General features: G+C 40.4%; 2 protein-coding genes across 2 annotated transcripts in view; both read left to right on the top strand.

The window, feature by feature from the left end:
• The first annotated feature begins 245 nt into the window (after positions 1-245).
• On the top strand, positions 246-13,840 carry LOC110515986 (homeobox protein MOX-2). Its single transcript, XM_021594668.2, has 4 exons — positions 246-397; positions 3,105-4,006; positions 8,982-9,154; positions 12,981-13,840. Exons 2-4 carry the CDS (start codon positions 3,460-3,462, stop codon positions 13,197-13,199), a joined length of 939 nt encoding a protein of 312 aa, XP_021450343.1. The 5' UTR covers positions 246-397; positions 3,105-3,459; the 3' UTR covers positions 13,200-13,840.
• A 1,465-nt stretch (positions 13,841-15,305) lies between these two features.
• The window catches only part of LOC110515972 (alkylglycerol monooxygenase), a 40,347-nt gene continuing 31,194 nt past the window's right edge, over positions 15,306-24,458 (top strand). Inside the window, exons 1-3 of the mRNA XM_021594663.2 lie at positions 15,306-15,564; positions 18,457-18,587; positions 18,911-19,062. Of these exons, the coding sequence (XP_021450338.2) occupies positions 15,445-15,564; positions 18,457-18,587; positions 18,911-19,062 (403 nt within the window). The 5' untranslated portion in view covers positions 15,306-15,444. The remainder of the gene's footprint in view (positions 15,565-18,456; positions 18,588-18,910; positions 19,063-24,458) is intronic.

The raw sequence follows: 24,458 nt of genomic DNA, 5'->3' as shown, positions 1-24,458 counted from the left end.
GTGTATTAACACCCGAAGGAGAGCTGAATAAACATCTAGCTTTCATACACTGCTATTAGCCTTCATTTGAAAGGTGAACAGTAGAAGGTTCAAGCTCACCTAAGGAGTTTGTAGACACGGTGCTGCTCCCTTCGAAAGGCACGGTAGGAATGGGGAGAGCGATAGCGCCCAAGTTACAGCCTGCCCCCTCTCTATCTGCTAAAGTCATTTTCTCTCAAAGTGTAATTAGTTTCCTTGCTCGGGCAGGCCTGCATACATGTGGCACAGCCGGCTGCAGTAGCATAGTCTCTGAAGCTCTGGTGTGTGTGGTACTGACCATGATGCCTAAGCAATAAGCATTAGCCGTACATCAGGTGAACACATGCAGCTATTGGAATATCTTGATTGATCGAAAAAGGTTGGATTGTTTTATTTTGCTAATTTAATAGTCTAATGTCATTTGGTCTGTTAATTTGTCATTTGTAAATTCATGAGCCACTTATAATTTCTGATTCTTGCGGTGAGATTTGAATTTATTGATCTAATTTGGAATATAATGGTATAATTTTTTGTGTGTAGGCAAATCACTATTTGTAAAAAAAATTGCACACAAAAATTCAAAAGTTATCAAATTATTCTTAAATCTGATTGTAGGCTTATTTGTGTTTTATCACCCCTTCCTGCTACTAAATTTAAATAATCAATGATTGGATTCAGCTTTCATCCAATTTAATCTGTTAAATATATGTTAGATACAACAAACTATTATAGAGCTAAAAAAAAAGTGATGTATATATCTGATTATGACAAACTTAATACTTTTAACACTTCTGTCTCACTGAAAGAGGACATAAGATAAGAGAAATACCTTTTCCTCTAGGTATTTTCATGCTTTATAAACTCCTACTGGTCATATTATACTCTATAGTATATAGTAGTATCATCATCGCCTCTGTAAAGATAATATAGGATCTTTATATTTAGCTATTTTTTAAAAGCTAATGTTTATATATATATATACATACAGTACCAGTCCAAAGTTTGGACACACCTACTCATTCAAGTTTTTAAAAATGTAATTACTATTTTCAACATTGTAGAGCAATAGTGAATACATCAAAACTAGGAAATAACACATAACACCAAAAAGTGTTAAACAAATCAAAATATATTTTATATTTGAGATTCTTCCAAGTAGTCACCCTTTGCCTTGATGACAGCTTTGCATTCTCTCAACCAGCTTCATGAGATAGTTACCTGGAATAGTTTTCCAACAGTCTTGAAAGAGTTCGCACATATGCTGAGCACTTGTTGGCTGCTTTTACTCTGCGGTCCAACTCATCCCAAACCATCTCAATTGGGTTGAAGTCAGGTGATTGTGGAGGCCAGGTCATCTGATGCAGTACTCCATCACTCTCCTTCTTGGTCAAATAGCTCGTACACAGCATGGAGGTGTGTTTTGGGTCATTGTCCTGTTGAAAAACAAATGAGACTCCCACTAAGTGCAAACCAGATGGGATAGCGTATTGCTGCAGAATGCTGTGGTAGCCATGCTGGTTAAGTGTGCCTTGAATTCTAAATAAATCACCGACAGTGTCACCAGAAAAGCACCCCCACACCTCCTCCTCCTTGCTTCACAGTGCGAAACACACATGCGGAGATCATCCGTTCAACTACTCATCAGACCAAAGGACAGATTTCCACCGGTTTAATGTCCATTGCTTGTGTTTCTTCACCCAAGCAAGTCTCTTCTTATTATTGGTGTCCTTTCGTAGTGGTTTCTTTGGAGCAATTCGACCATGAAGGCCTGAATCACTCATTCTCCTCTGAACAGTTGATGTTGAGATGTGTCTGTTACTTGAACTCTGTGAAGCATTTATTTGGACTGCAATTTCTGAGGCTGGTAACTCTAATGAACTTATCCTTTGCCTCAGAGGTAACTCTGGGTCTTCTTTTCCTGTGGCAGTCCTCATGAGAGCCAGTTTCATCATAGCCCTTGATGGTTTTTGAGACTGCACTTGAAAAAACTTTGGTGGACTGTCGTTTCTCTTTGCTTATTTGAGCTGTTCTTTTACCAAATAGGGCTATATTCTGTATACCACCCCTACCTTGTCCCAACACAACTGATTGGCTCAAAAATGTACTTTCTACAAGGCACACCTGTTAATTGAAATGCATTCCAGGTGACTTCCTCATGAAGCTGGTTGAGAAAATGCCAAGACTGTGCAAAGCTGTCATCAAGGCAAAGGTTGGCTACTTTGAAGAACCTCAAATATAAAGTATATTTTGATTTGTTTAGCAGTTTTTTGCTCACAACTTGATTCCATGTATTATTTCATCGTTTTTTTTTCTCAAATCTCAAATATATTTAGATTTTTTTAACAGTTTTTTGGTTAATACTTGATTCCATATGTGTTATTTCATAGTTTTTTTTCTCTCAAATATATTTAGATTTTTTTAACACTTTTTTGGTAACTACATGATTCCATATGTGTTATTTCATAGTTTTGATGTCTTCACTATTATTCTACAATGAAGAAAAGAGTAAAAATAAAGAAAAACCCTTGGATGAGTAGGTGTGTCCAAACTTTTGACCGGTACTGTATATATATATATATATATATATATATATTATGTGGTAAAACGTTTTTTGGTGTATACCAACTACGCATACAGAGGTATACTAGTATGAGATGGCTTTGCAAAGGAAACAAAGCAACACGTGCTTTAACATAACTAACCTCACAACGATATCAACAAAGGTAAGAGAATACATATCGAGCTATCCCTGGACACCCATCTCTTATGGTGAGTATGAAATGGTACAACCCAATCACATAACACCATCATCATCTTAAACATTATGGATTATTTTTCTAAGAAGAACAGGGGCCACCAGGAGACAGACAGCAAAAGTCGAAAAAATAAATGGCCTTCTTTCCTGAGACACCAGCCATTTTAATAGAGCTGCCATGCTTTTTGGAGGGCGATCATATGCATGTGGTCAGTAGTACGCAGTCTGTGACCCAGCCTCCCTCTCACGTTACAGCCTATTTATAACGTTCCCTCTGCCGGCTCCCCTCTTACTGCAGTTCTTTGGAACCACCTTTCCCTCCACTCCACAGGTCTCCAGTCTCCTCTCTCTCCTGTCATCTGAGAATCTCTCCGGCAGCTTATCTAGGGTTCACTGTTTATCCTGCGCAGCCTGGCAACTGTCCGCATGCCCAGGATTATTACTGGAGCCCCCTTTCAACACACACACGGACATACACACAACTTTTTTATCGAACTCTTATCAAGGAGACGAATTTGGGGTGAGCTAAGGAAAGAGCACAAGTTGTGGATTTTGGATCTTCTGTGTTTTGTTTGACCCTTTTTTTTTATATATATATATTTTTAACTTAGTTGGCTTACTTTTTTGTTACGTTTCATTTTTTGTCCCCCTCCTTATCTTTCTGGAGGGCTGTGTGTTTGCATGCGATGGATCACACACTCTTTGGCTGCCTCCGCAGCCCCCATGCCACTGTGCAGGCCCTGCACCCTGCCTTCACCCAGTCTCCGCTGACTCTCCACGGACGCACGGACCACGTCTCCTACCCTGACCTGGCCTCTTCCACCGCCACCTCCTCTCCTTCGGCCTGCATCATCTCCGGCTATCCCGGTGACGAGGGCCTGTTCGGTGGGCATCACCACCATCACCGTGGGCATCACCCGGCACAGCAACAGCAGCATCACCCGCCTCAGCACCAGGCTGGCTGGCACATTCCACAGATGCCCTCTCCTGGCAATGCGAGCTCCCGCCACAACCTCTGCCACCCCCACCCCCACTCTCACTCGGCCCAGGACAGTGCCCTCGCACCCCCAGACCTAGGCACCCCTGGCAGGAACAGTCTCTGTTCCAGCACCCCCAACCTGGGCAGCAGCACCCCCACAGGGGCCAATTGTGTGCCTGCAGACTTTGGAAGACAGACACTGTCACCTGCTGAGGCAGAGAAGAGAAATGGCAAGAGGAAAAGTGACAGCTCAGGTAAGACCAGAGGAAAGATCAACTTTTTGGTTGACATTTATTTTTATTTGTCTTTTTTCTTCCTTATTTTGTGAGCCGCATGTAAAAATGGGTTGAGTATAATGTTGCACAACTTAACTGGGAAACTAAAGCTACATATCTTTATCTTATTCATAAGTTGTCATACATTTGAAATACTAAACATGATATAATACACTTGCAGAGTATTTATTCAAGATGGGTATAACTTAACTGTACCTTAATGGTGTGGTTTCAAGAATGCCATAATCACAGACTTCTAAGGCTTTCCGTGGAGATGGATTGAGGGAAGTTTATGTTTCATTTGATGTTTATATTGTCTGAAGAGAGGTTTGTAGATGTTGGCTGACATGAACAGGGGCAATTACAGTATGTTGACTAAAGGGGAGAGCAAAGGCTAAATCCCATCGGTTTCATTTCGACACATTTTTAGGGGGCAGAAAATGAGGCTCACTGTAAAATATTAATGTCATGGATTGTAAAAGACTACACCAGTGCTTGGAATGACAATAAACACCCGAGAAGATTTAGGCTTTTCTTACTGTGGAGTGCGCTTAGTTCCAGGATTATTGTTGATGCAGTCATTTTTATAAATTGCACTGACTAAAAGAGACTGGGAAGTTGAATCAATAAATATATTCAATTGAACGATTTGAGTTACAGTGGCATTATGTATACCATTTGATATACAGTTTAATAGATTTGTTGCAATGTTAATAGTCTTTAAATAATTTAACAATTTTTTTAAACATAACTTTCAAACGTCCAGAAAAACGTACTCTCTATTTCCTACCAGTTTGTTCAATGGTCCTAAAAAATGTATGAACTATACAACCAACCTTACACATTTTTACTGCTAAGTATTTGGTGCTTCGCTCCTAAACATCTCAAATGAAGATCACTTTGTCAGTCACTATTGAGCCGTTATTAATATACAACGTTAGAAAAATAAGTTTTTCCAGCATTACAACAACACACGTGAAATTATGGTCTAATTGCATTGAGAAGGTTTGGAATAATGAGTTACTTACCTCAAGTAGATACTGTACAGGCGTGACTTTCATAATCATTGAGATTTCCTACGTTTGTGAAAAGGACTATGGACTTTATACACAGCAAGTGTAGAAATATCGACAAAATATAAACAATACAAATATGGTAATTTATTACATTAAGATAACTGGAACATACATTTCTACATTATTACATAGCCTAGCAGTGTATTTATAACTCTGAATATACCAATATCTCTTTAATATATCAACTTTTTACTATTCAACCTTTCTAATCGATATTAGGCACTTTGTAAGTGTTAAAGTGTTTTTTTGAAGGGAAGATTTTGTTGTCAACGTATTAGTAGGGACGGATCGGTTTCCCATGGAAACGTTATACCGGGTCACTGGAATGTCATCCTGCAGCACTGGGCCTGGACGGACCTCTGTCTGTTTCAACACCCTCAGTGTGGGTCACCTGGCTGTGGTTCTGTACACACCACTTGAATACTTGATTGATATTTCCCTATGTGGTCAGTGCCCTGTTTCGCTTGACTCACACAGGATACTATTTGCCACTTTAGTCATGGATCCCTTCTGACACATGACTCATTCAAACAGACGATGGAACATTTTCACAAAATCACAGGGACTTAAACTACTTAAGTGTGCAATTACATGTGTATTCTTTCTGTTTGAAATGAATGGACAGCATAGAGACAGACGGCATATAAAATAGGTTTCTTTATCATTTTTCAGAAGCTTATAACAATCCTATTTAAAAAAAAGTAGTTACCAAAATAAGGACTCATGGTATTTGGATGTAGAGGAATATCAAAAAGATGCATAGAAATGATTAACACACCTGACTATGCAAATCGTTGTACAAGTAGCAGCACCACGCTGAAATTGCCAGAGAAACGACAGAAAGTTACTAAACTAAGAGAGCGCAACTTCGAAGGCAGTCACTACTATTTATAATACTGCTCTTGTTTTGACCATACTAACCTCTCATATATTCACACATTTAGAACTCCATCCTCTATTTCCTGTTCTCCTTGGTCAAATCATTTGGAAACTAACACTTGGCCCCCAAGCTCCATTTCAATTCCCTAGTTCCAATGGTTATTGCAGCCTCATTACGTGGGCCTTACATTCTCTTCACGCTAACACCAATCATGCTGATTATTGAGCGTAGTTAGCTTATCCAATCAGCTGTCCAAATAGCATCGTGTTGCCAATTCGATGAGATAGCCCTGATTGGGTTTCACCATCTGGATTGAAACCTGAGTAAAATCAGCCTGTGAAACTTTACATTAGATACGAAAACAATAATAAAACACTTGAAACCAGATTTCCATGCAAAACATTCTCCTGGTCAAGAAATACAAATAATTTAGTGTGATTTTTTCCCTAAAGGTGGACTGCAGGGTATACACTGTCACGTGATGAGTGGTCCGGCTGATATTTGGGTGTCTGGTTTCCGTGAAACCTGCTAATTTTAAGGGTCCCACCTGGAGGGAATATGGCCGTGCCGTTTGGTGTAACCTGGGCTGGCCTCTTGGAGTATTCTGGAACTCTGAGGGAGTTAGGGGTTAACCTGGCAGATTTTAAAGTTTGGGAACACTTTAGCCCGCAGGTATAGTGCTTTATACATTATGTGATGCACATCGACATAATGTCTAACAATAAGGCTTATAATGTTCCATATCACTATGACTCAACGTTTTTACTGACTCAAAAATGGCTGTTTTTTTGTTGTCAGGATCATTATATAATTATATGACATTGGTAGAGGGTCATCATACATGCTCATGTCAAGTCTCCTACTGTGTATTATAGGTGAATTATAATGCAGTATACATGTAGGCTTTAAGTAAAGTGTAACCAAAACATATTTGGAAAGTGCTAATAGATTTTAAACATGAAGTAATAGTAATTGCTTGAATCCTGTTTTGTTATTGTGGAGTGTATTTTTGAGTGCTGCCGTAGCAAGTGATGCTCAGGGACTAACTCAGTCATGGCTTTGCCATTTTCGTTATTGACGCTGAGGTTATTTTTGGTAGATCTAGCATTACAATATTCTATGTCACAGTGAAATTGTGTTTTCCCTAGATAAGAATCCTCAACAAAATCTACAAAATGATTGGCCAATGAACTGGAAATGTCACACCGAAAGGAGTGAAAAGTATAACCATTTCATTTTGAAATCTCTGTCAGAAACGTCGGCATGGACACCAACATTATTTTTGAAAGGGTTCCCTGATCTGGCTTCAGACCATTTGGGAGCCCTAAAACTACCCAGTGTCTGGGCTCTGTATTTTCCTCCCATTATTCCCTTTTGTGTGGAGAGATGAAAGTTCCAGCAAGGACCTAATTGCTGTGGTGTAGTGGCTGTGTCGTAAAACCTTGGGACTCTTTTTAAATCGGCTTTGCGCTGGTCTCCAGCAGCTGGCCATGTTATTCTTTATTCTTACACAATGGCTGTGTTTACCAGAGAGTAAATACATCTAAGAGGTATGTTTGAATGAGGCCTGCTCTCTGGCACACCGACAGTTGGTCAACCCTGGTGAAATGACAGACATGTTGAGACATTTTCTATTCACCATACAATGATGCACAGAATTTCAGCTACTTTACCACACTGTAAGGAAAGTCTTATACTTTATGTTGGAATAACTAGATTATATATTTGCAGTGTATTCCTGTCATGGATGCCAGTTGCGCACTATGACATATCACCATGTGCTTGGAATTTTCCTTTCCTTTTTCCCACAATATCAATGATGAATGGCTTTTTGCAAACAAAAGTTGCATAATTTTCCATTCTTCTATATTTTCTATGACACGAAAAGAAGAGTAAGAGAAAGGAAGCTTTTTTCTGTGAGAAAATATTTAGAAAGAGACACTCTTTCAGTAAGAACTTCTCGGAGTGTCTCCAGTGACGTGGCAAAGTGGGGTGCCTGGTCTGGTCCTGGCCTGTAAACTCCCAGCGTATTTACAGTTTGGATTTGGGACCGCCTGTTGGGATTAACGCGACTGCAGAACAGAACCGCAGATGAATTAGCATGCAATCGCTGTTGCCTTGAAGTGCAATGTGCAACTGAAGCATATCCAAAAGGCTTAACCACAAAGTCTGGTCACAATAGGAAAGTTTGGGAACCAAATTAACAAAACATGTTCCTTCTGAGAAACAGTGAAAAATAAAAATGTAACAATATCTTCTCCTGAGGTTGGATTTTTAATCCACATTGGTTGTGGATTATTTCCTCCCATCACTCCAGTTAATCAACAGGTGGTAGACTTGCATATCTTTGCAAAAAAGGGACCTGCATTGCTTCATGTTCATCTGGGGAATCGTAACAGTTTGTCCTTATGTGTATGAGATCATAATCATAGGTCAAATCCAGACTGACATACGTGCGTGCTACTCTCCCTGTAGTCCATCTCATAGTCTAGCCATTCTCAGTAAGTTAAAAAGTTTGATAACATTGTTCAAAATTAAACAACACCAAATCTAAATGAGAGATTGGAAAAATACGCTTATAAAATTGAGGTAAATAAACTGAGGAAATATAGTTTCTCAAATCCTGCAGCGCTGTTTCGTTCCATATTAAAACTACAAGGGTAGCAGCCGATTCCATTAACAGTAAGACAAATGAACTCCACATTGTAAAGAGTAGGAGCCAGCCCACTGTGTGTGTGAGAGCACAGCTGCCAGAAACAGGCACATGTGTAGACGCTTCTGGGTCCTCCCAGCCACTTACAGTGTGCATAAACAATGCCGCAACAATAAAAGGTGATTGGCAGCTCCCATTGTTTCCCATACCTGACTCCTTCCCTCCTCTGCCTGTATTTGTGTCTCTGGCTCACACCTGCCATATAGTACTCTTTTTATCATTATTTTCTTTGAGTATAAATCTCCCTGACTGGAAAGAAAAAATGAGTGCCGTGTTTGATTTCAGAGTCCCAAGACGGGAATTACAAGTCAGATGTGAGCAGCAAACCCAGGAAGGAGCGGACGGCGTTCACCAAAGAGCAAATCCGTGACCTGGAGGCCGAGTTCGCCCATCACAACTATCTGACGAGACTGAGGCGCTACGAGATAGCAGTCAACCTCGATCTCACAGAGAGACAAGTATGTAATGTCACCACTCTAACCTCATTCTCCCACTTATCCTTTTGGGTTCAAACATATTGACCCCATAACGCATTAATGCCGGGTGGTGGGAAAAGTTTGCCTCAGTCGGACCATACAGAGGTTTTCGGAGATACAATGTTTTCCTAACTTTAGAACTTCTGGTTTGCGTGCTGTTGTGCTCCAGCTGTGACTGTGAAGAGGGACTATCATATTCCAGATATTTGGGTCTATTCTTTCAGTCAGCCTACAGTCAAGTAATGGAGACAGGCACAAAAGCAGGAGGTGCTGTCTAGCAAGTCACTTCCTGTTTCCCCCAGCTAGGACAAATTAGTCTCAGAGCGCAGGCAGAAGGGCCGCTGTAAACACAGTCACGTGAAATAAATAATGGAAGACAAATTGCGGGGAAGGAAACATCGTACAGTGTTCTGTAACACCTATTTGGGGTGTCAGAGAGAAGCGATATGTCACATGTGGCATACATCTGGCTGTAGGTAGTTTGTTATATACAGTAGGGATTAAATGGATAGAACAGACTGATTCCTGACAGTATATGTTCCTTTACGTAACATCGGAGACTCAAAACCTTCAACCTTAAGTTTTCGATTTTCGACAAAGTGCTTCAATGTAACACTTCTAAAAGTCATTTCAAATGCCCAAATATACAAATAAACTAAGATGAAAAACATTATGCCTACCATCTAAACATGAATGTAACATTAAATAATGGCCATACGTTACATCACCCTTACCACAGTGAATACCATTGGGTTATTCCATGAAGTATTTATGTAATTACCCTATAATAGCCTAGTAATTATGTACAGTTCTGGAGCACTTATATTGCGCTTAGAACATCCAATATTTTTCTTATGTCAATTTCAAATTCATAACCAACTCTTAGAGAACATGAACCAACCTGTTATACCAGAGAGTCAACATGACCCCTAAAGCATAACATGACTCGGACAGGCCTGTGTCTTACCTTCAGTAATATGGAAACTCATATCTTGTAACAAAACAAAACAACCCATACAAACCAGTCATAATAATAACATTATAAGTAATTGAGTCATTAGCCCACTGATGATAGCATTAGGTGAAATGACATGGACTGTATGTACAGTACTGTACAGCCTTGCCTTACTGCACTATCAATAACAGGAGTGAAAAGTGCAAGCTTGCAGATGTATTTTAAGGATGATCCACTTACAGTAATGACAGTAGGAAATCTGGGTGGCCGGGGTTGGAACTCTACCCGTCAACCTGATAGGGATTTTATAACTATGAAACTCAATTTTGGTCAATGAACTAAAAATACCTTGATAGGTGATATATCACAAACATGTACAGTACCATTCAAAAGTTTGGACACACCTACTCATTCAAGGGTTTTTCCTTATGTTTACTATTTTCTACATTGTAGAATAATAGTGAAAATATCAAAACTATGAAATTACACATGTGCAATCATGTAGTAACCCAAAAAGTGTTAGACAAATCTAAACATATTTTAGATTTTAGATTCGTCAAAGTAGCCACCCTTTGCCTTGATGACAGCTTTGCACACTCTTGGCATTCTCTCAACCAGCTTCACCTTGAATTATTTTCAAACAGTTCCCATATATGCTGAGCATTTGTTGGCTACTTTTCCTTCACTCTGCAGTCCAACTCATCAGTATTATTCTACAAATTTGAAAATAGTAAAAATAAAGAAAAACCCTTGAATGAGTAGGTGTGTCCAAACTTTTGATATACTTGATTTGATATAATATACTGGTACTGTATATTAGGTAACATAGCAACAAAATACCAACAAAATGCATGCATCCCCATTGAGCTATAGGCTGTATTCAGGTGGCAAAGGCTTTGAAGGCGTGCTTGTGCAGGTGTGCCACAGCTCACACATGCCCTTCTGACGTGCAATCATATGGGCCGAAAAAATATCCATCACCACCACTGATGTGATCGTCAGCATGGCATGTATCGCTGAAGGTTTAAGACAAACATTGTGTGTAAAATCAAGTGACTTCCTGCCCACGTGACCCAGCTAGGCCCCACAACATGACACCCTCAAAATAAACCATCTGAACTAGAGGTCGACCGATTATGATTTTTCAACGCCGATACCGATACCGATTATTGAAGGACCAAAAAACCCGATACCGATTAATCGGCCGATTTAATTTTTTAAAAATGTATTTGTAATAATGACAATTACAATACTGAATGAACACTTATTTTAACTTAATATAATACATCAATAGAATCAATTTAGCCTCAAGTAAATAATGAAACATGTTCAATTTGGTTTAAGTAATGCAAAATCAAAGTGTTGGAGAAGAAAGTAAAAGTGCAATATGTGCTATGTAAGAAAGCTAGCGTTTCAGTTCCTTGCTCAGAACATGAGAACATATGAAAGCTGGTAGTTCCTTTTAACATGAGTCTTCAATAATCCCAGGTAAGAAGTTTTAGGTTGTAGTTATTATAGGAATTATAGGACTATTTCCCTCTATACTATTTGTATTTCATATACCTTTGTCTATTGGATGTTCTTTTAGGTACTTTAGTATTGCCAGTGTAACAGTATAGCTTCCATCCCTCTCCTCGCTCCTCCCTGGGCTTGAACCAGCAACACAACGACAACAGCCACCATCGAAGCAGCGTTACCCATGCAGAGCAAGGGGAACAACTACTAGAAGGCTCAGAGCGAGTGACGTTTGAAACGCTATTTGCGGGCTAACTAGCTAGCCATTTCACTTCGGTTACACCAGCCTCATCTCGGGAGTTGATAGGCTTGAAGTCATAAACAGTGCAATGCTTGATGCACAACAAAGAGCTGCTGGCAAAACGCCCGAAAGTGCTGTTTGAATTAATGTTTACGTGCCTGCTTCTGGCTACCACCTCTCAGTCAAATACTTAGATACTTGTATGCTCAGTCAGATTATATGCAACGCAGGACACGCTAGATAATATCTAGTAATATCATCAACCATATGTAGTTAACTAGTGATTATGATTGATTGTTTTTCATAAGATAAGTTTAATGCTAGCTAGCAACTTACCTTGGCTTACTGCATTCGCGTAACAGACAGTCTCCTTGTGGAGTGCAACGAGAGAGAGCCAGGTCATTTTTGCGTTGGACTAGTTATCTGTAAGGTTGCAAGATTGGATCCCCCGAGCTGACAAGGTGAAAATCTGTGGTTCTGCCCCTGAACGAGGCAGTTAACCCACCGTTCCTAGGTCATCATTGAAAACAAGAATGTGTTCTTAACTGACCTGCCTAGTTAAATAAAGGCATAAAAGAAAAAAAATTATATAAAAATAAAAAATCGGCAAATCGGCGCCCAAAAATACAGATTTCCGATTTCTAATCCAATCGCAAGGAGAGAAAGAGAGACTCATCTAGAACCCAGTCAGTGTTGACTTTCACGTCTACTCGGACCCGATCCTCTACGTAAACCCTTTTAAGCAACAGCCTAATCATCATTTTGGGAGACGTAAATACTGGAGGCGTTGTCGAGTCAGGGAAAAGAGGAAGCAGCGTCTTGATGCCAAGGAATGTGACAATACATCAGCACATAATCCCTGCTGGAGTATAGAAATAGCTGCCAAACCTTTACAGCAGCGCCTGTATCAAGTGTCAGGCTTACCAATGGATCAATATCCACGTCTTTTAATAGTCTTTTAATAGGACTCTACTCAGTATTCGTAACAGTCTCCAGCTATGCAAAATGTACCCCGCCCCCACTCCCACTCCCACCCCACCGCCATTTTGCTGTTCTTTTTAGAATAACTCAGCTTGTCTTTTGTGGTTGTTCCACAGGTAAAGGTGTGGTTCCAGAACAGGAGAATGAAGTGGAAACGAGTAAAAGGAGGTCAACAGGGGGCTGTAGCGAGGGAAAAGGAACTGGTGAACGTGAAAAAGGGGACATTGCTGCCGTCCGAATTCTCCAGCATAGTGGCTCTTCATCACTCCACAGACTCCCTGGCCAATGAGGACAGTCACGAAAGCGACCAGAGTTCTGAGCATGCTCACTTATGATGCACAGCAGCAGGCCACTCCTACACAAAGTGGGTTCAGCCTCACATCTCAGGAACGTCCTTAAAAGGACATGTTATCTGGTCGTCATTAGCAAAGTTTAACGATGCTAAATAAATGTGTACAAATGTACAAAGAAATGACGTGTGTTACTTGATCTAAGAAGATACATGTTAGGACGTTGGTTAAACCAAACTAAGATCACCAATACGTTTCAAGAACTGCGAACCCAACGCAGGAATATGAGATATTGCAAAAGGTCAATGCACATTAAGCATACGTTACGAACGTGCTTCCACTCAACACTGCTCTTGGAAGCAGAACATATTCTTTGAATATTAGGACAGATTCAGAATTGGCCGAATTGTTATGAACATTCCATGTTGTGTGTCTTACATTGAAAAAGGGGCAAGTTCATGCTTTTGATTTGCACTGGTGAACACTTGCCTCAATTGGTTTCTACTGTTTGTCATAAAAATTGCGATGTAATCAAATTATTATCAAGTGTGCGGGAGAATCAAATTTGCTCAGCTAATATACAGTATACTCTGAACTTAATTATCTGTCATTTTCTTACCTTTTCTCTAGCAACAATTTCTAATACACACTATACCACTCACACAGTAATAAACATTTATGATGTTTCTTAGTGATCATTTTCTTCTGCCTGACTGGTATTTGTAAACAAAACTGACTGAATATTGCACGAACAGAGGTTCTACTGAAATGCTTCTCAGATTGAATTCACGTTGGGTTGAATAACTTCATGATGCCTCCCATCCACAGGAATCCAGGGTAATGTAGGAAGGACTATGCTGTGAACTGAGATGACATGAATTAAACATTAGCCAACGTGTAGAGAGCTGTTGATGGGGTGCATGCCTAATTCACCTTTTCCTCAAGGCAGAGTCGGGACTTAGGACGTTTGCCAAAGCCCCACAGGAGAACCTGCGAAAGGATCATATTCTATTACAAAATCACAGAATAATTTCAAGACTTGATCTCCTTTTCAGCACAATGTGAGTGTGCATTCTAATTTGGAGCTAGAACAATATTTTGGAGACTGTGAACTTATTAGTGCAAGATAGCAATAAAGTGCAGTTTTACCAAAAGCTAACTGTGTGGTAAACATGATGAAACAGTGTGAATAAATTATAATCATACTGTACCTATTAAAGGCACAGTGCAGTCAAAATTCTGTTTAACTTTGTTTTGTATCATATTGTACAACAGCTGATGAAACTAACACTGTAAAAGTGTGAATAAATTTGATCAGTGTTATTTCCTGATAGTAGCTGGTTGAAAATACAATCTACACAGACTTTCTAATCAGCAGGTTTACATGGGCAGGAGTTTAGGTTGGTACGTTGGTTAATAGACCAATAGCAAAGAGCATCCCAAACCTTTCCCAATAACAGCTATTTTTCCCCTCCCCACTCAGACCAGACAGTTCTCAGACAGACCAGACCAATCCCAGACAGTTCTAGCAAAATACTACTTTTTTAAACTAAAAGGCTACTTAATTGTTACCCAGAAATTATTTGATATTTTGATTTAAAAAAACGGCTGCATTGGACCTTTAAATTAAATGCGCAATCACCCATGCAATCATTTTTTCCCAATTAGGATTTCTAAAACTGATAACTGCTCCCAGTTGGTACACCAAATGTCACCCATCTCTCCATTATCTTCTTTATGCGCAGTTCATAATTTAATGCTCTCTGCCTTCTTTTCATGTCAGGTGATGCAACATTCTCCTTTTCGAAAATGCCTCTCCTCTCCATCAAGAAAAATATTTACATATTTGAACATCAATTAATAGGCTAATTACATGTCATGTGAACTAATAGGGCTTCGCTATTAGATACCTAACAATTATCCATGACCTGCAAATCAATGGAACGTAAGAGACACAGACAGAATGGTCTGACAATGTCATAGCTGGTTTGTTCATAATATATATGAAAGACCACCAGACTTATTTGTTATTATCTTTTCATTTATGGAATTGATACGATGGTAAGATGTAATGGCAGCTGAAGGCATTGTCAGTCCTGAGACAAAACAACCAACCCCGCACCTGACCTATGATCCACTGTATCCCGCCTCTGGAGAGTGAAATAAAACGACACAATTATCTCGCAGTTCAAATGACGTTTGATGACTGTGCGAGTATCACCCGGTAGTTAAAATTCCCCAGAGGATCGGTTTAGCATCACCTTGGGTAGAGGGATTGAAGGTGCATACAATGGCGCAATTCATGGATGTCGTCTCATTGACCAAGGGAATTCGGTCCATGTTTTACATTGTCACACCGAACGAATCATCATTTGAAAATGTGGAGGATGTCCCGCCATATGTTCAACAGGTGAGTGAGTTCGTTGAAAACGCTGGAGCGCTTTGATGTGTTTTAGTTTTTTTTTGTTGTCGTTGATAATCGATTTTGTGCCGCTCATGCTAGGAGTGACACACTTGACATGTCTAAACATAGCGAAATAAAGTCTGCACACTTAGTTTGAATGATATCATATATGCTACGGTATATTCATACATCTTCACAAAGATGGTCACAAACAACTCACAAACCCCGTAGGAACTGTCAGGGAAGTGGTGCTATAGGGTGACAAAGTCGCTACACTGGTTTCTGCAGTAGCCTAGATGAGCCTGTAATCTCTTCATTTCACAGAGCTATTGCATAACATTGTATAAACGATACAAACACTTTAGAAGTTTATTTGCTGTTATTGTTTATGTCATATATGGACTTGAGTTTTGGCTGTATGGTTCATATTTTCACATGATATGATATTAGTACATTTATTTTCAAATTCTCTAACAAATCCTTAGTTTTGGACAAACAATATGTATTTGCTCATGAGTGTGAGGAGGTGTGCCCTTTTCAGTCCAATGGGGGAATGTCTGTTAAATATTGTTGAATTTTAGGACCACTTTTGACTCAAGAGCACCCAGTGCAAAATAACTGAACACACCAATACTTTTTAATGGGACATCTGGATGATAAAGGTTTAACGAAATCCTAAAATCAGCACGGTTGTTATTTGGGGGATAAAGCTCACATTTTAACAGGCTTCTATAAAGCCATATGAATAGAGAAAAAAACAATTACCCAAACAGCAGGACTCCTCAGTGTCTTAATCCTGCTCCAAACAAACTGTAATGAAACAACCTAATTTACTACAGTATTGTTACAGAGTTTAATGTGATGTTTGCATGGGTGTGTCGCTGTTGTTTCGGTGCTGGTTGTTGTTTGTGAGGTAGTCATCACTCCGTGCACTAGTCTGTGTTTTGGTTGACTGTATGTACAGGTGTAGGATCTTAATTTGATCACCATGTTGCAGAAGAACGTTCATGCAATGCAGGAAATGTAACACTGGCAGTGTATATGAGACTTAAAAAGGCTTCTGAAGTTTGTCAATTTCCACTTTGAAATTTAATTCTTGATTTTCCCTTACGAAAAATTTATCAAACCCTACAGAAATAGGCATGAATTATAATCCAAATTTCCTGTTTCTGCAGGATTATTTTCCTGCTGTAGCAAACTAGCTCACCTGTAACCGTCTTGCTTCCATCCCGTTCCTTGTCCCAATCTGGGCTCAAACTCAGGACCCTCTGATCACATTGACAAATGTCACCCACAAAGCATCATTGCTTGTCCCTCTACAAAAGCCGCTGGTCTGTTGAACCCCAGTATAGCGTGATAATCATCATGGCATAAATAAAAACACTGCATCAACATTGCTTGTCCGATTGAATTCCTGCCATAGTTGAATTGGTTATGCAACAAGATACACTCTACCTGTTACTTTAGGACAAAGTGGACATACTCTCATAAGAGAGTGTACAAGGTTTGTGTCTTCCCCCTCACAAACACGTGGCTAACTTCACTCATCTACAACCTGACAAAAATGGCCCCATTTGGGATAATACCAACATCTGTTTCACAAATGTCATTTGCCTTGCAAGATCGAAGACCAAAAACAGAGATTTATATACAACTCCCTTGACAATTTTCACAAGCCCAAAGTATGTTACAGCCTTCATAGGACTTGTTTTCATTTGTCCTGTTGTTTGGAGGAAAATGCCACACAGAGTAAACACAGTGATTGTGAAGGTCAAACACACACGTTAAGAAGGATTTTTTTTAAAGTCCAAAACAACCCATTCCCTCGGCATCCGCTTTTTCACATGGCATGAGAACCTGAATTCCTTCCCAACTAAAGTGGAAAGCTGTCAAGAACACATCCCTGACGAGGTAAAACAATACTGTAGACATGAGAAAAAGAGGGTGCGTTCAAGCCAGAATCCAAAATGATAATCTCTCTCTCAGTCAGTGGGTTTGGAGAGAGAGTGCTTGCGCTCTGAGCCCATTTGTTAGATGTAGTCCGTCAGTCCTCTGCCAGATGTTGGAGTGTAGCGTGTGATCGTCGGTCCCTCGTGGTCCTCCAGCTCGCCCCAACACACACACACACACGCATCCTATTCCACCTCCAGGTCTACACCTCGCGATCCACATTCCACACACACTCCCTGGATGCAGTCATGTGACCAGATGAAGTTTTAAGTGACCAGGTTAGGTCAATCACAGGAGTGACATGGTCAGTACCTCTCATTCTGTTCTTGCATACTCCACGCCTACGTAATACCTAATGCAGCAGATACTGTATGTAGCATACATATATAATGGAATAGAATAGAATAACGTTATTCAAAAAGGGCCCTAATCGGATAGACAAAATATTAACTTGTGTTTATACAGATTTTTTTTGTTTGTTTTCTCTTTTGTTACATGAACATCCTATATACATATTAAAGACATGGTCCACTTGTTTACGTGACTTATTATATATGGATGGATAATATTCAGACACATCAGGTATACATGTTTTCAGTCTGAACTGTCATGTGATGTAACGGGACCTATTGAAATGAAAGGTTCCTCCAAATATTATTTGTATGGGTTGTTCGAGTGTTTTCTTCTCCACTGGAAGCTGAAATAAATCCTCAGAGAGAGATGATATGTGACTACCCCTGTGTAGCTTCACCATAGAGCCATCAGGGAAGCATCATGCATCACAAGACATGAAAGCCCTTTTTACCACATGTCCTCTTGTTCATTTTCCAAGTCAAACATGTGAGGTTACTGTAAGCGTTCAAGGAAACACAAGACATAAAAGAGGTGCAGTTTTCATTGTGCTTGGACTGTTGATTCGTATTTGTTCTCCTTTGCTTGTGACTACAGGCCACCCCGTTCTTTATGGGCTTGATGGTTGTCGAGCTGGTGGTGAGCCTGCTGAAGGATGGAACCCCATTGGCCTGCGTCAGTGATGTCGTCACCTCAGTGTCAGCTGGTATCATTTCCAGAATGCCCACGTGAGTAAACTCTAACTTTCTGTTATGTTTAGAGAATTCCTATAGGGAAGCTTAAGCCTTGTGCTAAACTAAAAATAATGATCAATGGAGACTGTCCATAGAAGTAGCTTTTTAGTCCAGGATTTGGCTTAATTTGTGTCCAGGAAACTGGCTCATTGAGTTCTATAGACAAGTAATAACAGCAGTGCATCTCTTATGATAATGTATGGCTGTATATGTACCATTTATTTTTTGTATACTGTAAGATCCTCTAACTTTGCACCTGAAATGTATTGTGGAGAATCTGTGTGCCAATCTAAACACATTTGTCCTTTTTTCCCCAGGCTATTTGCAAGAGGTTTTGAAATAACGACTTACATCTACGTGTGGGACAACTTGCGTCTCCTGGAGCTACCCTGGGACTCTGCCTGGGCATGGTGGCTGGCTTTCCTAGTGGTGGACTTCAGCTACTACTGGGTCCATCGCTTTGCTCACGGTATGGCCATCAGTCTGGGTTAGCTCCTGACCTGGGTCAAATCCATACAGTATGTCAAATACTTGAGGTGCACTTGATTTAGCTTGCCAGGTACAATGGAACCAATGAGTAGCAAGGGTCGACACTTTACTCGAAGAGGGTTATACGTAAGACATTCACCACAGTCATAACAGTCCTAGATTTGTTATGACTGGTTTCATAAAGGTGTTATGAATGCCTTATGTACACCCCCTTCAATTACAGTGTTACCGAAACAAGCTGGTCAAGCTAAATGAAACACACATATTTAAAAGTATTGGGAAGTAGTTGTACTTGTATTTTTGGGTAAATATTGTATGGTATGCAAGGTTTGATCAAATATTAAATCTCGTCTCATAATGAAATTCGCAAATAGTCTTGCATGTATTTCAATTCTACATGTCCATGAGGATTGAATTATCGGAAACAAAAGGTTTTGTCTTTACTGATTTCTCTATCGATGCAGCGTGATTCTATAATGCGCACATCTTTTTTTCTTTTTGAGAGGAAGCAATTATTTGTGAGTTACGTCCAGATGTTTTTGAACTGACCAGATGTGAGAGGCTGTGATCTCTTGAGACATGGTGTCTTACCTGGCACTTCATTGGGAGAAAGCTGTAAGTAGTGATGGCTCAATAGCAGCACGGTTCTGGAGCTGCACCAAAGAAGCCCTCTAATTCTTCTCCCCATGTAGGGCTGTCTGTAACATCCTGGGATCTCAGCCCTTATCACTTAAACTGCAGTTTGTACTGGACAATGATAATCTTAGCACCCAGAACAAAATCTCACAAGTTCCACTGGACACAGATGTCAAATCAACGTCTATTCCACAATGGTTTAATGTCATTTCAGTGAAATGACATGGAAACAACGTTGATTCAACCAGTGTTGAATGACAATGCAGTAATAAAAATGTTTTTCTCAACTTGCTTGGCAGCAGCAACATTGTGTTTGTGTGCTAAATTGTAGCTCTATTTATGTCAGAGGTACATCAAAGCCTGCTCCAGATCTTTCTCTATTTCAAATATGTCTGGCTTAAAGTCCAGACTGTCCCTGTGTTGACATTTGAGTCATGGGTAAATATAAACTGTGTTTTTGAAGGTGGGTAAGACCAACTGTATTGTATGATAGAAAATGACCCCTGCCAGTGCCAACCTGCCTGATTGAGTAGTCTGCCTGTCTATAAAACATGTAAACAAACCTCGGAGGTTTATTATCCTCAATGGAAGGTCGTTAACCTTAGCTAAGCAGGTTTTTATTGTGGCATATGAAGGTAGATGGCACTCTTCTCAGGCTAAGTGGATTGTAGCGATAGGTCACATAAATATCAGCCGCAATTCTGCCTATTTTACCTTATTTGTATAGTCACCATGGCGATTGATCTCAATAGCATTTCACTAGTCCTGAATTAGAATTTGTACAGTATATTGTAATGAAGTGCTTGTGTATGTCATTCTCTCATTCTCTCCATTGTTTAAAACAATTCTTCATACAATATTATATAGCTCTGGTTTATGTGGTCAGATTTTATTTTTGAAGTGTGGTATGATATTTATGTCTCAAAACTTTCCACTTACTTTCATTTCCTCCACTCCAGCTTTGACTTGCTTGTATGGAACTTAGTGGGATCACAGCTCATTCTCTGGTGCCTGGCACTGCACTCAGTCAGGATAGAAGGACAGGAGCTTTTCCCCTTCGCTACCAGAGAGAGCTACCTCTCTCACCGCAGGACAGGCCAGACCCAGTCTTCATTCACTCTTCATTCTGGCCCGGTGAGGTCATCTTGGTTAACCAGTTGTTGACCTCCTGGCCTACTCCAGGGTAGAGTTTGACCAATGCAAAGTTCTCATTTCCGTATTGGTTGTTGTCTGTGTAAGTGAATGTCTACAGTATATAAGGCAGTAGACATGTATCTGTGTTTAGTTGTAATAGTCACTAAGAGACACGGATACTTTAGCTCTTGTAATTCCACAAGTATGAAAGCTAACAATGTGTATCTAAATTTAATTTCACGACTTTCCTCTATTTTACAATGTTCTGGTATGACACATCAAACAGTTTAAATCGTAAATGTCTGCATCAATTGAGCATGTGAAAATGTATCTGCAATTCTATTCTGTCAAAACACATGACCTATAAATCTCAATACTGTGTTAAAAGTGAAAGCTGTGAAGAGGGCAGAGTGAAATCCTCCATTGGGAAATGTGAATCCTAATTAGTAGAACTGTAAAATACCAATGTGGATTTGAAGAGTTTTATGGCCATTTCATAGTTTCCCCTCATGTCACTTGAAAGGACAGTCTCATTATAATTGAATGGAAAGAGCTTTGAAAGTAAAAAGTCGGCCTCTCTTCGCTGATGCCGTCTTTATTGAGAAGACATTACTTGCCCTTGCTCTGGGCAGCCAGTTAGCTCTTGGGGATAGGGACCAGATAACAAAATGGCCATAGTCTCCAGGCATTTAAGGTTAGAGGCCCTCTTAAAACTGTCTGTAGGCATTCTTTATGACAGAGTTAATACAGAGTAAAGTGAATGGCAAAATAAAGCACAATTAACATGTAATATATTTTATTCAATCCCCTAGTCAAATCTTGGTTAAGGTTCAATGAGAGGCACTGTCACAGGGGAGCTACACAGGGGTGTCGCGAAAACAGTAGGTTTTTAGCTGCTAAAACGCATACAGTAGTTTTTGCCGGCGTGAGCAGAGAGCAAGCCACTGTTCTCGGGCATTGAATAATCCACAAATATAACCTTAGAACCATTCATAGTACTCCCAGTCCCAGTCTCACCACTATTTCCTCACTGTGCTCTGCCTTTCTGTTAGGTAGTTCTGCATTTCTTACCCGGTGTCATTTTCCACTCTGTTTTCTCAGTAAGTCTATGCTGGCATGTATCTCTGCCAGTAGTCCTGTCAGTGCAATCTGTTATTACTCTAACTTTGTTCTAACAGCAAGGCCTCTCTCCTCATCAGCAGACTGGCAGACCATTGAAAATATATTATTTAAGGATGCTTGCATCCTTTGTATGCTGACTCACTGCTAGAAATATCTTCTAAGGTAAGCTGCATAGGGAAGCATGTACTGTACTGTGTTTTGTTTTTCATTTCACCTCTCCCAACGTGATGACATTTGCTTATTATTGATTGTCTTTCACAGTCTTCTTTCCACCCGAGAAATTATACAGTCCAGAGGCAGTTATGTTCAGAAGGCAATATGCTTTTTGGTGGTACAGAGTTGAAATGGGAAGTTTTTTTTGGAGGACTTGACTTGTTGACAGTCCTGTTGATTCTGTTTATTCTCCTCTAACCTACAGATATAGGATCTTAATTTGATCACTCTTTTGTTACTGACAATTTTCAGAGATTTGTGTGATTTACATAAATTCACTGAAAACCCACACTAACACATGGTTATTTTAACAGTATTGCACTTTTCATGTAGCCTAATTTTGGCCAACTAATAGCCTAACCACCCATCAAGCAACATTATGGACTAAACATTCAAATCCTATTGCTGTGGGATTATAGGTGAAATTAAAATCCTACATCTGTATAAATCACACTAATAGCTAGTATCATCCCAGAACACATCTATATCCAGCCAGCTTTCCACAGATCAGAACCACAGGTCTCCCTCACATTGGTTCTACGTGAGATCATGGATATAGAGGAGTTTCACCACACCAGCATTCGTCTGTGTACATCACCAGCTCATTCATATCAAAATATGTCCCCATCGGAAGATCTGTTTGCTCTGTTCTCATCCATTAGTAGCTACAGTAGTATTAACACATACTCATGTTACTGTACAGGGACACTTGGTACAGTACTCCAAGTATGCTGTAAAAAAAAAAATGGACTCAAAAGCAGTTTAATTCCTATTTACCTGTCACATTAGTCGCCATTATATGGGGGTTATATTACTGTAAATATAAAAAATCTTCCTCCACATCAGTTCTTTCTCATCAAAAAAAAGCCACGACTCATAGTCTACACTGTACTGATGACATCCTTCACCTGAGATAATGTTTTCCAGTGTGTTGCACCTGGGTGCCTGCGTTTCACTCTCTATAGCATCCTGTGGTGTGTGTGTGTCCATGCGTGTGTGTGCGAGTGTGTGTCTGGCCGGGCCGTCCTCTCTCTACAGTACCATAGCCTAGCCCTACGGCCAGCAGCAGTTGTCAAGACAAACAGATCTGGTCGTCGCTGCGCTGTACTGGGGCTGGGGTTGCTGGGGCTGGGGCCTCCCTGAGGAGGCTCTGCTGATCTGAATGTTATTGTTTTAAAATGAGCTCCTTTTGGCCGTGCGGCGGGGCGGGGGTTAACGTCCTGGTGGCCAGGGCTTCATAACTATTCTCTGTGACTGGAAGTTCCTGGCCCGGCGCAGGTTGGAGGGTTGGAGCACGTACAAAAGAACCAAACCCGGTCGGTCAGGATGTGGGCCGTGCTACAAGAGACCCGGGCTTCTAGCACCTCTGGGACCCAGGGATAATATCAACAATGGCTAGCAGGCCACGAAGCTCAGCTCAGCTCAGCTCACTGTCTGAGAGTGCGTGTGTGTGTGTGTGTGGGGGGGGGGGGGGGGGGGGTTATTTGTCTGTACAGTATGTGTGCTTAGAGGGGCTAGACTGGGCTAATTAAGGAAATTCAGTCTTCCTGATGAGCTAAGTGACTGAGCTGAGCTAAGCGCTCTGTGGCCCAGGAGTCTACTGCCCTCATGTTTGGTCATTTGCGACTGTCTGTCACTTTTGTTTTTGTAGGACAGACTAGTTTCCCTAATGATGTTGGCAGGAAAGGTGAATCATGGTTTAGTGGGATACCTATCAAAACAGAGCTTGGACATGTTGGTGATCAGGTGTGAATAATGTACTGTACGTATACAATAAACATTTTCATGAATATGTCGTTACTTTAGCAAGATTAGTTTGGATTTAGATGAATAGACTTATTTTGAAGACATGAATTACAGGTTATGAATCGTATGTGCTTGACATAGAGTCACTCACAAGTCACTGTTGATTGGGAGAAAATTAAGTAAGAATTCCTCCGAATTTAGAATTCTCTTTAAGTGGGCCTGACTTTGTGTGTGTGTGTGTGTGTGTGTGTGTGTGTGTGTGTGTGTGTGTGTGTGTGTGTGTGTGTGTGTGTGTGTGTGTGTGTGTGTGTGTGTGTGTGTGTGTGTGTGTGTGTGTGTGTGTGTGTGTGTGTGCGTGCGTGCGTGCGTGCGCGCGCGTGCGTGTGTGTGTGCGTGCGTGTGTGTGTGCGTGCGTGAGACTGGGGATTGAGGACAGCATGAAGTATTGCAGTGACAGGGGGGAGCCAGTCGGCTGTCCCAGGGTAGGGGTTATTGTGTTATAGTTGGCACTTCATGTAAGGACCT

The sequence above is a fragment of the Oncorhynchus mykiss genome, chromosome 3 (genome assembly GCF_013265735.2).
Source record: "Oncorhynchus mykiss isolate Arlee chromosome 3, USDA_OmykA_1.1, whole genome shotgun sequence".
In the NCBI taxonomy this organism is placed as follows: Eukaryota; Metazoa; Chordata; class Actinopteri; order Salmoniformes; family Salmonidae; genus Oncorhynchus; species Oncorhynchus mykiss.
This window is presented reverse-complemented; position numbering and strand designations above follow the sequence as displayed.

Bases quoted from the DNA above. Each gene is read 5' to 3' on its own strand.
- LOC110515986 (XM_021594668.2), top strand. From the start codon at position 3,460: ATGGATCACACACTCTTTGGCTGCCTCCGCAGCCCCCATGCCACTGTG. The intron at 4,007-8,981 runs GTAAGACCAGAG...GTTTGATTTCAG, and splicing joins GAGGAAAAGTGACAGCTCAG to AGTCCCAAGACGGGAATTAC. The intron at 9,155-12,980 runs GTATGTAATGTC...GTTGTTCCACAG, and splicing joins TCGATCTCACAGAGAGACAA to GTAAAGGTGTGGTTCCAGAA.